The 15,405-nt window shown below is 49.2% G+C and overlaps 1 protein-coding gene across 3 annotated transcripts in view; it reads right to left on the bottom strand.

Moving 5' to 3' along the window:
• The window catches only part of ESRRB (estrogen related receptor beta), a 52,692-nt gene extending 37,759 nt beyond the window's left edge, over positions 1 to 14,933 (bottom strand). Inside the window, exon 1 of one of the 3 annotated variants that reach the window (XM_032404628.1) lies at positions 14,524 to 14,933. In XM_032404628.1, coding sequence (XP_032260519.1) covers positions 14,524 to 14,920 — 397 coding nt within the window. In that variant the 5' untranslated portion in view covers positions 14,921 to 14,933. The remainder of the gene's footprint in view (positions 1 to 14,523) is intronic. The other 2 variants (XM_032404627.1, XM_032404626.1) reach the window with 2 other exon arrangements.
• Positions 14,934 to 15,405: the final 472 nt, after the last annotated feature.

The raw sequence follows: 15,405 nt of genomic DNA, 5'->3' as shown, positions 1-15,405 counted from the left end.
AAAAAAAAAAAAAAAAAAAAAAAAAAAAAAAAACGGCGGGGGGGGAGCAGTTGAAGGAGGCAGGAATGCCCGGAACCTGACCTGCACTTCCGTGTGCCCTCTGACCTCAAGGCAGAGGGGAAATCCCCACCATCAGCTCTCTTTGATCCTGTGCCCCAGAAGGAAACCCCAAGGGCATCCCCATCAGCTGTCCCTGAACAGCTGCAGGCAGTGGGCCGTCCTCTTGCGGGACTCGGGTGGTTCACAGAGCTCACACAGAGGGCTCCCGGGAGGACGCCTGTCTCTGGGGCTGCTGGCTAATGTCGGAGCCTGAATGGCCACCATTTAGGTCACTGCTGTGGAAGGGCTGGGATGGTAGTCACCTGGTTCCCGTCCCCTGTTTATCTCACTTCTGGGGGACACAGACTTTTTCTTCTCTGTCCCCAACTCCGCACCCTTCCCTCCTCCTTCAACTGCTAGCTGGATGATCTCATTCCCACCACGGGCTCCCACTATCACATACTTGGTAAGGATCAGCAGCAAAAGACCCTGCCAGTATCCATCTGCCTGCTGGATATTTCCACGCGGAAGTCCCTCACACTTCAACTGAACTTATCCTCACACAGTCTGCTCTTCTCACTGTGTCCCTTCGGTCAGAAACTGAGGTGGCATCCTGGATTCTTCCCTCTCCTTCGGTCCTAAGGTCCTTCTCATCCTACTCGGTTCGTATTTCATCCCTCCTTCCCCTCTGGCCACAGTGAGTCCTCATACTCATCACCTCTTGCCTCACGTCTGTCTCCAGGTCCCATTCCAGTTTACCCCCACACCGCCCCTGGAGCGATGTTAATAACCTTCCTGTGCAAAACTCCTCCATCACGGCATGCTGAGTGGCAGCACGGGAGTGAGAACTCTCGCAGAAGAATGAACGAAGTGAAAAGCAAAGTAGCCAGGGGCGCCTAGTTGAGTTGGTTGGGTGTCCAACTCTTGATTTCGGTTTGGGTCGTGATCTTGGGGTTATGTAGTTGAGCCCTGAGTCAGGCTCTGTGCTGAGCATGGAGCCTGCTTGAGATTCTCTGTCTCTCCCTCTCCACCCCTCACCCCCCGATGCACTCTCTCTTTCTAAAAACAAAACAAAAAACCGAACAACCAAACAAAAAAACCAAAGTAGCCGGAGAGGGGGCTCTAGATGACAAGCCATTTGTACTGCAGAACCTCAGAAAGCCTCAGGCTTGAAGACTGAAGATACACAGAAGATGTAATGGAGTGCGAGGCCGAAAACAGGGGGATTTGCTGCTAATCTGTATTTAGGGAGTACTTAGCTACTACTTCATGTGGCCACCAAGGAGTCCTCCACAACCCACCTAAGAGAAGCCAGCTTAATCTCTGGGGAATATGAGCGAGTCAAGTTCTGGACTTAAGGACCCAGGCTCTCCTGTGAGCAGAAGGGAAGCCAAAGCTGAAAACAGGATGACTAACAGCGAGACCACCCAGCGCACCCCCAGGCCCGCTCCCAAAATTCTAGCATCTGTACACTCCACCCCTCACCCAAAGATAGGAATTTATAGGGTTCTTCTCTGGGAGATAGCACAGCATCAGAGAGGAGACCAGCAGATAAAGATAAACCAAGGGAATGCTCTTTCTATGCTTTTTATCCCTATTTGCATTTCAGCCAGCCAGCCAAGGATTACCAACACATTCATTAAAAAAGCCTTCAATATGAAAGACTAAGCAAAACAAATAAATGAGGGGAAAATATGTGGGAAGAAACCAGGACAAGCAGGAAGTAGAAACGGGCTCGCAAAGCAATAACCAGCATACTATCAACTTGAGAAGAAAAAAACCCACTGTATTCATGAAACAAGAACAGCGTGCAATAAAAAGTAAAAAAAAAAAAAAAAAAGGTGTATAAAATGGAGCTTATAGAAATTAAAAATCTGAAAGCCACAAAAGGTTCAGAAGAGCTGAGGGGCTACTGACCCAAAATCCAAGCAATGGACAACAGGCTAGAATCGATGTAAGAATTACAGTTGATCCTAGAAGCTCAGTATCCAATCATCAGAACTTTTAAGAGAGAAAAGCGTGAAGATGAAGAGGAAGTCATCACAAAGGCAGAAATCAAAGAAGAGAGGGAGGGGGAGGGCGGTGGAAATTTCTAAGACCTGAAGAATTTGAGTTTCCAGATAAAAAAGTAAAAGCCCAGAGGAATGAATGAAAAAAGATCTGGATAAAATTATGGAGGTGGAGAACAAATTAGTAGCTGCCAAGGGTCAGGGAGGGGAGAGGGAGGGAGGTGGTCATAGCTCTTCTCTATCTGATTTTCTCTATCTGATGGTAGTGATGGTCACAGGAGTCCATGGGGTGATAAAATTGCAGAGAATTGCAAAGAACTAACACACACACACTGTGCGTACAACTGGTAAAATCTGAATAAGATGTTATCTTCGGGGGAAACTGGGTGAAAGGTATATGGGATCTCTCCGGGTTATTTCTTAAAACTGCATGTGACCCTTCAATTATCTCAAAACAAAAATACGAAAATAAATAAATAAATAGTAAAAAGACCTACAACACACAACACAGACTTTTATCATAAAATTTCAATCTGAGAGAACAAAGAAGAGTCTAAAATTTTTCAGGGAGAGTAAAAAAACAAGTCAAAAACGGAAGATGAAGAGTAAGATCAGTCACCGTATCTGAAACCACAAGGGAAAAAAGCTCAAAAGAAACACACAAACACACACCCCTTTTGCGCACTGCCACTTTTTTTCTTCTTAGCACTCATCACCTGACTTCATATTTATTCATCTTCTTATCTGCTTTGTTCACTGAAGTTTCCTCAGCACCCAGAACCATGTGTGCAAGAGTGAGGTCTCAATATACAGTCTCTAAAGGATGCCTTGAACTTTTTGAGGGCAGCACCAGAAACTAAGAAAAGCAGCCATGGTATCATCTGGGGGAAAATTACTTCCAGCCAGTATTTTCTACCAAGCCAAGATATAAATCTCATGTGTGGGTTGAAGGCATGAGTAAAGACATTTCCACACTTCCAAGGCATCGATAATTTTACCTCCCCTGTGCCTTTCCAGCATGTGCTCTGCACAGAATGGAGGAAGCAAAAAGAGGAAGAGGCAGGATCCAGGAAACAGGGTATACAACCCAGGAGAAGAGTGAAGGACAAATGGAGAAGGAATGAGCAGTCAGCAAAGAGATTTAACCAAAAATTGTGATGCAACCATATTCAGACAATGGAAAGATGGGAAATGTGTGTGTGTGGTTGGGATGGGTTGTATAACTGGAACTAATTCTTCATTGTCCATAACACAAAGTCAAGAAATAATGCCAAAATTGCCAACTCAGTAAACATAGCTGTAAAATCCAATTAGTAATTACAATGATAAATGCTAGAAGAAATTTTTTCTTAAAAGGCTAACTCTGGGGGCGCCTGGGTGGCTCAGTTGGTTAAGCAGCTGCCTTCAGCTCAGGTCATGATCCCAGGGTCCTGGGATCGAGCTCCATGTCGGGCTCCCTGCTCAGCGGGAAGCCTGCTTCTCTCTCCCCCCCTGACTGCCACTCTGCCTACTTGTGCTCTTTATCTCTGTCAAATAAATAAAAAAAACCTTAAAAAAAAAAAAAAGGCTAACTCTGGATCGTGAGGGGAGGAAAGAGGATGTGAAGGGCCAGGGACTATGGGACTATTACTTTTCATTATGAGACTTACACTTCTATTATACTTTTTAAAACTATGCACACATTATTTTGATAAAAGTTACAAATTAAGAATTAAGCTCAAGAAATTGTCCAACCCCTCCTTATTATGTAAAGAATGAAATCTAACCTCCAAGGCAAAGCCTACCCAACTCTTTATGATCTCCACTTCTGACCTGTCCATTCTAATCTCCCCAACCTGGGCCCTCAGTCTGTAGGCTCCGCAAAACCCCGTGGAACCTCCGAGCCCTTTCCTACCTCCCTCTACCTGAAACCCCTCCTGGCAAACTCTCCCACAACCTTGGATCTCCACTCGTGAGACCATCTTCCCTTTTGTCCCGGGTAGGTGTACAAGACCCTTCCTGTTTGCCCCCCACCCAGGCTGCATCCACCACCCTCCACTTGAAGCAACCAGCTGAGTGTTTCAGAATCAGGGTTTTGCATGTTGTCTTCCTTCTAAGCTATGTGTTTATGGATACAGGTTGTTGGGTCTTTCATTTTTGTATCTCAAGTACAGTGCCTGGCTCCTGAAAACATATGTTGATCAAAGCAAATAAACTGAGGGGGATGCCTGGGTGGCTCAGTCCGTTAAGCATCTGCCTTTGGCTCAGGTCATAATCCCAGGGTCCTGGGATCAAGCCCCCCCATCGGGTTCCCCGTTCAGCAGGGAGTCTGCTTCACCCTCTGCCCCTCCCCCTGCTCATGCACTCTCTCTATTTAAAAAAAAAAAAAAAGAAAATCTTAAGAAAAAAAAACCTGAAAGCCAAGAACCTCCACCTAGAAAACCTTAGAATTCAGCAGTGATCCGTCAGTTGTCAAATGCAATCGCCTCCTCCAGGACCGCCCCCCACTCCCCCCACCCCCAATCCTTCCCGGAACAGAGGACACCTAGCTCTTAAAACTCCTCTGTTAGATTTCATCTCCCCTCCCTCTGCAGGAACTCTTGCTCCGATCACTCCTCTGCTCATCACATTGACTCTACAGTGCTTTTGATGGTAAGATTGCACCATTATTTTATGTAGCATCCTGAAAAAAAGGAAATCTGCCCATCAAACTGGCTGTGTTCCCTTGCCACTAGCATTTTTACTTTTTTTTTCTTATTAAAAGATCTCTTTGGGCTTTACTGGGATAGAGATTTGATCATACAGTATTCCTGTGCATACATGGAAGAGAAAATAAAGAAAAACAAATTGAAGGTATCGCTAAAAACTTCTCCGAGTGGGACTTCCCTGAATCATTTTTGATCAAAGTCATTGTTTTGGTGTTTTGCCACAGAATCATCCTCTCTGCTAATAAGGGAGCCGCTGTCCATTGTCGTGGGGGCGGGGGTGCCTCCCAGGTCACTGGCCCCTTTCTGCAAGTTATTTATTTATTTATTTATTTCTAAGATTTTATTTATTTATTTGACAGAGACACAGCTAGAGAGGAAACACAAGCAGGGGTAGCGGGAGAGGGAGAAGCAGGCTTCCCGCTGAGCAGGGAGCCCGATGTGGAGCTTGATCCCAGGACCCTGGGATCATGACCTGAGCCAAAGGCAGACGCTTAATGACCGAGTCACCCAGGCGCCCCCCTTTCTGCAAGTTCTGATGTGCGTGGGAGGCAGGGGCAACAGCCTGAGTGACCAGCACGCAGCCCCATCCAGAGAAGCTCCAGTGGGAAACGTGCGTGTTGCAACGGAGGCAAGATGGGACTTCCCAGTCTCCTTCCAAGGCTCGCTCTTCCCTTCTTCGGGCTGCCCCCCACCCTCGGCCCCTCGCCTTCAGAAGAGCTTTCTCTAGAATAAGCTCTCCTGGAGGGCATATTACATCAGATGGCTGGGCCCTGCCCCCCAGTCTCAGATTAGAGGCCTGGGTGGGGCTGGAAATGTGCATTTCCAACAAGCTCCCAGGTGCTTCTGGTCTGGGAACCACCCTTTTGAGAACCATGGCCTGGAAGATCTCATTAGACTCCAAACCCCACTCAGATTCCACTCTTGAGCTCTAGGCCCCGTTTTCCAACTTGCCAAGGTTAAGACCTGTGAACTGATCAACTCAACAGTCCCAAACTTTGTCCATGACCCCGACCCCTTGCTCCCAGCTGGCCCTTCTCCACCAGGAAAATTCATCTAGGTCTCCTCGCCCTCAATAACCTCACCATCCCCCTAGCAGCCTAAAATTGAAACCTAAGGGTCCATCTCAATCCAGCCACTGTTTTTTTTTTAATTTTTTTATGTTAATCACCATACATTACATCATTAGTTTTTGATGTAGTGTTCCATGATTCATTGTCTGCGTATAAGACCCAGTGCTCCATTCAATACGTGCCCTCTTTAATACCCATCACCAGGCTAACCCATCCCCCCACCCCCTCCCCTCTAGAACCCTGTTTCTGAGTCCATAGTCTCTCATGGTTCGTCTCCCCCTCCGAATTCCCCCCCTTCATTTTACCCTCCCTACTATCTTCTTTTTTTTTTTTTTTTTTTAACATATAATGTATTACTTGTTTCAGGGGTACAGGTCTGTGATTCATCAGTCTTACACAATTCACAGCCCTCACCATAGCACATACTCTCCCCAATGTCTGTCACCCAGCCACCCCACAGCCACTGTTCTTCTTATACTGAATCCACTTCCAAAAGTTTCTCCGGCCTAACCTCTCCTTTTAACCCTCCTGCCCCTGCTGGCTGGGAGGCCTCCAGCTGGACGATTACCCAGATCTCTTCCCTGGACTATGAAAACCGCCTCCTGACCGGACTGCCTGGCCCTTCCAGGCCATCTTCCCTGAATTATCTTGCCAGAATTACCTCGATAAACGGAGATTGGATTAATCCCCTGCTCAAAAATCCCTTCAATGGCTTCCTCAAAACAAAATGTCTTTACAGGTTATCATATACCAGGCACTAAGCTGAAAACTTGACACGCAGGTCTCATTAGATTTCTGCAATCTGCAAGAACATTCCAGCGACAGAAACTCTTTATCAGCCCCTTTAGTCCTGTTTCCTTGACAGGGAAATGAAGGCCCAGAGAAACTAAGTAATTTGACCAAGTTGACCAAGAAAGGAATTGTTGAGTTGGGATTCTAAGCCTTTCCCCATCTGTCCTCTGCCACTGAGCTCCACCTCCCTAAGCCTCCCTGGGCCCCACTCCTGCTGTCTTTCTGCCAGGCATGTTCACCTTTCACTCCTGCTTGCATGGCCTTCCGGACGCCGTCCCTGCCCTGACTGGCCTGTCTCACCTGACTTGCACCGTGGCCGTGTCTCTAAAAAGAGGAACTGTGATTTGTTTTTCTTCTCATTGCCCCAGTGCCCTGCAGACCACACACCGTCTGCAGGTTTAATGGACTCTGTGTACAGATGAGGAAACTGAGACCAGAGGACCCAATCCCTGCCCAAGGTCAGCCGGCTGGTCAGGGGCAGGGCTGGGACAGCAACCCGCTCCTGACTCCTACTCACTGCTGGCTCTGTCTCTGCAGCCCCCTTGTCTCATGTCCCCTGGGATGCCCAGTCTCATTCTCCAGGACAAAAGGCCTGGAGGTGGTCCAAGGCAGGATAACCCATCAATCATCTCCCTGCCCCCTTCCTGGGGGAGTTTCCTTCCAAGCCTGCATCTGGGCCCCCGGTGAACAGAAGCAGTGCCTGCCAGAGCTTTCTTCCTTGCTCTCCTCATCTTAAGTCCCAGACCCAGGAGCTGCTCCAAGGGCCTCCAGGTGACCTGCTAAGTTGACCACACGCCCTGGGGCTGGAGGAAGGGGTACAGGGTGGCTTTACCCTTCCCAGCAATGTGTTCATTTACTCATCAACAGCTTCCACTCCACCTAGAAGAAAGTTCAAGTGCAGCACTCCCCATGCCCCCCACCCTCCAGGGCCTTCCCCAGCCTCCCCAGCCCCATCTCCTTCCCTCCCACCAGCCGCCCTGGCCCTCTTTCTGTCCTGAGACACATCACTGTTTCCTCTGTCTGGAGGGCTGGCCCCAGGATTCTTCCATGTCCTTTGCCTCACCTTGAAAGTCATCATCTCAGCATGGCCTTCCCAAATCCTCTGCCTAAATCAGACCCCTCTGCCCATGCACAGCACTTGTCTCACTGCATCTTTACGTGCTATCACGTTGACTGCCTTCCCCCCAGCCGGCAACCCCACAGGCTCAGGGCCCTCGCTCCACCCTCAGCTCCCAGCACAGTGGTTGGGACTCAGTAAATACTCAACACAGAACTGAGTAACTGCTTCATAAGCTCAGTGTAAGGCAGGCATGTCCCCCCCACAAACATCGTCCTTTAGAAAAGAAATTGCTTAATATCCGAGCCTTTGTGACATCTAACAGAGGTGCTATGGCCATCACTTTATTTTGACCGACCATGATGACCGAAGCCCCACGGCCCCAAGGAGACTTCAATCAGTGCTAGTCATCCCACTGAATCAGTAACAAGGGGGTAAAGAAATGTCACATAAATGTGATTATTCCCGGGATAAGGACCTCACGATTACAAATGCTGAGTACCAAAAGCCGTTAGAACACCTAATACATCGTGAAATCACGATTGTAAATCGACACAAAAAAGAGCTGTCCTAATGGTCTGGGAACTGGACTTAGAGCTCAAAGTGAAATTTTTAGGGACAGCAGCACGTATCTACTCATAAAATTTCAAGTAAGAAAGATGGAAGGAAAGACAGTGTGCTCTGAAAAACTATGTTAAATGACTCAAGAAGTGGCCCCTAGAAAAGGCAAAGGCGCTTTAGTCAAAGGTCCATGTGAGAGGTTTGATAAACCCTTGCTTCACAAAATGTGAGAAGGAAAAGTTTTTCAAAAAAATAGTGTTTTACATAATGTGATTTGAAATATGCAAGTATAACTAAAATTAACACATTGTTTTAAGTAGACATTTGACTAGTTTATCTAGATCCCTGCAAGTTCGCGTATGCAAATTGGCCAGACTTCTTTGGTTTGTCCTCACTGGGAAAAGGTGGGATCACTGTGGGGATTACCTTCTATGCAGACATACTGAGAACTTCCTAGGCACCAGGCACTGTTGGAGGATGTGGGGTTCAGCAAAAATCAAAGTAAATGCAACCCTATTCCTTAGGAGCTTACAATCTTCCTAGGGAACCAGTCAAGTCCTGGCAAAACCCATGCTGTGTGCTAAGTGTTGTAGATGGGGGGGCGGGGGCTGCAGGTTAACAGGAGCGCCCAGGAAGGGTACCCCCTAGGCCAACTGACAGGAGGAAGTGGGAGAAGACTTCCAGGAGGAAATGCCAGCTAACTGGAGACCTAATAGACAAAAGTAGGGGCTAGAGGTTGGGGGAGGCAGAATAAAGGGAAGAATATGTGCAAAGTCTAGAAATTGATGGCATGCAAGCAGTTCGGGGAACTGGAAAATAGAGCAATCAGGCCGGCCCACAGCCTGTAGGGAGATTGGCAGGGGATGAGGCTACCAGTCAGCATGGGGCAATCCCAGAGGACATCCTCAGTCACATCTGGAGCTTCCATTTACCCACACGCAAGACAAAAGAGTGCCATGTTCAGATGTGTGTTCAGAATGGTCTCCCTAGCAGCACTAAAGAAAGCAGACTGGGAAGGGCTGAGCCTGGCAGCCGGGAGACCGGACTAGAAGCTACTGTGGTCAGTGGTCAGTGGCCAGTGGCCGCCTGGAATGGGCCAGGGCAAATGGAGAGAAGCATCAGGGCAAGGGACATGAAGGAAGGAGACTGCACAGAACATGGCTGCTGGGACGTTGGTTTGGGATGGGGGGCAGGGTAAGACCCACTTCTGGCCTGCACACCGGGGGAGCGACGACTGGAGCATAAGGGGAACCATTTGATTGCGGAGACACAGCTTCTGTTAGGACTTGTTGCATTTGGGGCGCTTCTGGGACACCCAAGTGGAGATGTTCTTGAGGTGTCAAAGGCATTGGAGTGGGGCAGGGAGGTTGATGTACGAGCTCTGGAAATAGGACTCATCTGGACTCCAGAGGCAACTGGACCACGGGGCAGGACATCCTGGGCCCATACGGTGGGTCAAGAACTGAGCCGAGGAAGGTAAGGGGGGGCTGGAAGCTGAAGGGCGAGGGGATGTGGATGTTTTCGTTTTGTTTTCTTCGTTTTAGACTGGAGATACTAGAGGTATTTAAATGCAGATGGAAGGAAGGAGACTAGAAAGTGAGAAGATGAAAGAGAGGAGATAGTGGGTAGGAGAGTCTCTAGGAAGTGGGGAGGTGGTAGGCCTCAAAGCCTGGGAAGAGCGGAGCCCGGGGTGGGAGACCTCTCCTAGCCGTCGGCGGCGGCGGGCAGCAATGTATGGATCAGTGACGGAAGGAACCACAGATGGGGGGGAGAATGGGTAGGTCCGGTGGCATCTTCTATCTTCTAGTTTCTTGGTGGGACAGGAGGCAAGGTGATGGTCAAGGTTTGGGGATCCAGCTTGGCAAAGTCCCCCAGGTGGCTCCCCCAAAGGCCACCTCATTACTTTGATACCCATTAACAGAGGTTTTCATTACCGTGAAGTCAGTATCATCGTCCAGGAAGGGGCTCCATCTCTCAGGGTCAGACTCCCATCGCCCAAATTCCGAAACCTGATGTGTAAGCCCAGGGACGCACATTCAAGTACAAAGAGAAACTGGTGTGCCTGACCAGCAAGTTCATCCCAGGCAGAAGACATATAGGGGAACTAGATCATAATCAAAAAGATGTTAATCACATCAACGGAACGTTTAATGACATCAGTCTGTCCCCAGGCTGACTCCCGGTTCCTAGGAGTGGTGCCTTGGCCAAAGTCTGCCTTTTTTTTTTTTTCTATGCCTCTGGGGCTGATCAGTCCTCTTTGATGAGCACATTTTTTTCTTTAGATATGCTAGTAAATTCAATTAGGTTGAGGGTTATCTCCTTTGCCATGGAGCCACGGTGTCCCTTCAGGAAGGAGCTTCTTTTGTGGCTAAGTTCATCTGTTCAGGGTGTCATGATCACCTCCAGCACCGACAACAAACGCGCTTCGCCTAGAAGAGGGCAGGTGATGCGCTATGGCACTACTCCGGGTTGACTCTAAGCTCCCTGAGGGCAGAGGGACTGCGCCTACCTTGTTCAGTGCTGTCTGTCATGCAGGGGAGTGCAAACTGTTTCTATAAATGGCCAGACAGTAAATGTTCTGGGTTTTACAGCGAGAAGGTCTCCGTGGAAACTAGTCAATTCTGCTGTCCATGCGCCTAAGCTGCTAGACTATGTAAACTAATAGGTGGGGCAGTGTCCCAATCCAGCTTGATTGGCAAAAGCAGGCTTCAGCCCGGAGGCTGTGCTTAGCCCACCTCTCCAGCGCCCCTCCTCCCCGTGCTAGCACAGAGCACAGCCAAGCACCAGTAAGTATTTAAAGAAAAGAAATGGTTGGGGGCGCCTGGCTGGCTCAGTCAGTGGAACATTTTCACTCTTGACCTCTGGGCTGTGGGTTCGAACCGCACTCTGGGTGTAAAGATTACTTAAAAATAAAATCTAAGAAAGAAACAAAGAAAAGGAAGAAATGGGTATCTGTTTTTTCCTTAAGTCTACCATGACATCCTTTTTTTTTTTTTTTTTTTTTTTTTAAGATTTTACTTATCTATTTGAGAGAGAGAGAGCACAAGCAGCGGAGAGGGGCAGAGGGAGAGGGAGAAGTAGGCTCCCCACTGAGCGGGGAGCCCAACAGGGGGCCCGAACCCAGGACCCTGGGATCATGACCCGAACTGAAGGCAGTCACTTAACCGACTGAGCCACCCAGGCGCCCCTATGACATCCTTGTTTCTATAAACTTCTTCCCATATTAGTATAACCACTGAAGTGAGAGACTGAAGTGATCTGAGGAGGGAGGTGAAAGATGAGCGAGCATGAGTTTCAGAGCTTTCCAAGCATTCACATAAATTCATGAATGCATCATTCTGTGATGGAAGGCCCTCAGTCCAAGTGATCAGACTTTAAAAAAAAAAAATGGCTTGAATATCCTCCTTAAATTGGGTAGATGCTTAGGGGCCCATAAACTGGTTTGGAGCCTAAGGCCAGGCCTACAGCCTCATGTGCTCCAAGCCTTAAGACTCCAGCGTCTTGAGAGCAGGTGCTGTGTCTCTCTCTCCTGCTTCCGCCGTGTACCTCACTCAGAGCACGCACATGGTTCCCACTTGTCCCTGAGGTCATTCAATAGGTCACGTTCTCCTCTTTATCCTTTCGCTATGCTTCCAAATTTTCTACAGCCATCAGGTCCAGAAACAACAAAGTCAAAAATCAATGTTAGACCGAAACCAAAGAGTTCATAAAAATCACCAGAGCAAGCCATCAGCTTTAGAGAGTGTACTTTTTCCCTGTTCTAGACAGAAACCTCTTCCTGCTTCTAAACAAGACCCAGGACTTGTGACAAAAGAGGCAAGAGCAGTTCAGTCCTGATGGCACTAAATGCTATTTGTCCTCTGAGTTCTAGGAAAAGATCATTATCCTCTTCGTGGAACAAATAATTAAGACTATTTACAAATCCTTCCTCACGTGGGCTCTTGACGTGCTGAGGACATTCGCAGCACCCAGGCCTCTGCTGGGTCTACACCAGCCTCTACTTTCGAAAAATGTGATCCAGAACCCCTCTAGCTCAAGAGCAATATGGAGTGAAGAAAATGGGACTGTCCCCTAAAAAGCCATTTTTCAAAAACTGGTCTCGAAGAATCTAAAATAATGGCAACCTTACCAAGACCACCTCCTGATGGGGGAAGAAAACATTGCTTTCTCCGTAACTTAATTTGGTTTAAACATCTCCTGTTTATTTGTCAGATATCCAATGATACTGACTGGCTATGAGCCCAGAGGTTTTCAACCCTGGTGGAGGCAGGAGACTTAGAATGACCACACAGTGCTTTTCAAATACAGAGATTCCCGGGCCTGCTCCCAGACTCAGGGGTATGAAGCTGGCAGGGACCGGGATGTGTTCATTCACCAGGCTGGAGGCTAGCATAGTGCCTGATGTGAACACACTCAGTAAGTATTTGCTGAAAGCACTGTGTGTCATGGCTCCTTCTGGGGAAGGTACAAGGAATCCCAGAGTTTGGGGTTTTAGGAAAATGTACTTTTTACTGCTTTACTCTTTTGTACTGGCTGAATTTTTACCATTTTTTTTTGAGGGTTCATTTAAAAAATATTAGCTGTAACTAAAATAGCTAAAATAATTTAAACCCTAGGTCAAAATAATTACACCGTTTTACTTAAATATATGTCATTACAAAAGCCAGCTCGGTAAGATAAATTATGTGTCTATTGTCTTAGTAATATGTCCTAGGTGGTATCGTGAAAGTGAAAATAATACTTGGAAGCATTTATTTAGCACTTACAAGGTGCCAGGCAATATTCAAAGTGCTTTATACATACTAATTCACTTACTCTTCTTTTAACAGCTCTATGTGAGGAAGGAATGACAGCATCTCATACCTTACTGAGGACAGAAGCCCAGGGAGAAACTGAGGCAGCATGCCCTGGGGCATTCAGCTATAAGGTAACGGATGGAGCGGTCTGACCCAGGGACCCAGGTGGATAGTCACTACACCACAACGTCTCAACTAATAGGTAGAACTGGAAACATGGCCAATCCTAAGGCCCTCAACTGATTTAATAAATACATCGTCACAAGAAATTTAAACAAATATTTGTTGAATGAATAAACTGCAAGTCATCCCAGGAAGGCTCAACCTGACTCTTTCAAAAGTGAAATGGGGAAGGGGGGAGAGAGGACACCCTCAGGACAGCCAGGCAGGGCCAGAGCCAGGACAGGTGACCCCTGGGTTTGTCCAGTCTGGTTACGAATTCTGTCCCAGGAAAACTGCATCAGCTCATCTCAGATATGTGCACCAGGAAGGCTTTTGTCTATCCAGCGACAGCACCTAGAACAAGGGCTGGAGCTTAGTAGATGCTCAACAGAAACTTAACTGAATGAATGGCGCAAGTGCTCTACCCATGGCCTGCTGCATTGAGTCTTGCCTACCCAGCGCCAGGCTGTTCCTCTGGGCTGGCCCCTGTGCCGTGAACTTGATACAGCTCTGTGAAGGTGGACCCACCACTATCCCCCATTTCCCTTGGGGTGATTTTACAAAGGGCACCCACCAGGGCTCCTGCACACCTTCCTAGGACTAAATCACTCCACTCATGTACCCCCAGAGAGGCAGCCACCCTCATGGCCATGGGAACAGGATCCAGCGGACACACAGATGCACTGGAAAAAGCCCTTGAAGACAGGCCACGTTGGGATCAGACAGGGTGAGTGGGTTTCCCTTGCTCTACTGGCCTCTTTCCCAATTAAGAAAATTGTGTTTCACTTGTGTAATTAAAAAAGATCAAAACAGGGGCCCCTGGGAGGCTCTGTCAGTTAAGCGATGGCCTCTCGATTTCTGCTCAGGTCGTGATCTCAGGCATGATCATGAGATCGAGCCCCACGTTGGGCTCTGCGCTCAGTGGGGGAATCGGCTTGAGATTCTCCCTCTCCCACCGCCCTTCCACACACACACACACCCCAAAAAAAGAAAACGATCAAAACACAACGAGGAACAACCCTTTCTATTGCAAGGCGTCTGCAACCGCAGGGCAAAGAACACAAGTTTCTCCCCCCAAATCAAATTTTAGGGACACGCTCTTGAGAGTGCTCCCCCTACCAGTGAGGGGCACACGCGTGGGGAGGCATCTGCGTGGATTTTCTTGGGGTTTTCTGGGGCGCCACGTGGGCGTGTCTGCCGTTTCCACGACAGTCCTGGAGTTTATAAAGTCTCGCCCGGAATCCCGAAGGACAAACCCCAGGAACCGCTGCCGTCGCGGTGCCCGGCCCCGACCTGGCACCTGGCGGGCACGGCCCGGCTTCCCGCCGCCCCCGCCCTGCCCGCACGCACCTTGGATGGTCCTCTTGAAGAAGGCCTTGCAGGCCTCGCAAGAGGCCACGCCGTAGTGGTAGCCGGAGGCAATGTCGCCGCACACGAGGCACAGGCGCTTGGGGATGGCGTTGAGCATGTACTCGCACTTGATGGCCGAGTCCTCCATGAGGCCGCCCGCACAGTCCTCGTAGCTCTTGCGGCACGGGGTGCCCCCCAGCGCGGCGCCCGCGAACATGGGCGGCGAGTCCAGACCATTGGCGTGGGCGCCCAGGGCCAGGCCGAAGCCACCGCTGGCGTCGGACGAGCCGCTGGGGCTGTGGTGGCTGAGGGCGTCGATGCCCGAGGATGGGCTGGACGGCTCCGTCTTGATGAAGGAGCCGCAGCTGGAGCCCAGGTGCCGGTCGTCCGCGGACATTCTGTTCAGCAGCCTGCGGACACAGAGCGCGGGCAGGTCAGCTCCGCCGAGGGTGCGGTGGGTGGGACACCCGCCCGGGGAATTAGCTCTGGGCTCCGGGCACCAAGTGGGCGGGGTGCTGGGAGGGGCTCGATGCTAAGGCGTTGGTGAGATAAAATGCTGGCCCAGAAGGTCAACTGGTCAGGACGCCGCACAGCCCAGAGCAAGTTTCTGGCATTACCCCCCAGAACCTGCTGAGTCCTCAAAGAAAAAAAAAAAGAAAAAACGATGTTTGATCAATAAACTTCAGATGAGGCACCCCAGCTCTCTGCACATTGCTGGCAGGAGGGTGGCAGAAACTGGTAACAATTCAGACAAAAGAGTTGGCCGACCTTCCTGCACGACAAGACCACGTGGTGGCTACAGGTAAAGTCTGGGTGTGCCGGGCCCCGGACCGGATAACCCATTTCACCCAGGCCCACTGGGGCTTCTGGTAAGCCCAAGCT

This window comes from Phoca vitulina, unplaced genomic scaffold (assembly GCF_004348235.1).
Source record: "Phoca vitulina isolate PV1807 unplaced genomic scaffold, GSC_HSeal_1.0 scaffold7, whole genome shotgun sequence".
Classification (NCBI taxonomy): Eukaryota; Metazoa; Chordata; class Mammalia; order Carnivora; family Phocidae; genus Phoca; species Phoca vitulina.
Note: the sequence above shows the minus strand (reverse complement) of the source record. Positions and strands in the feature narration are given on the sequence as shown.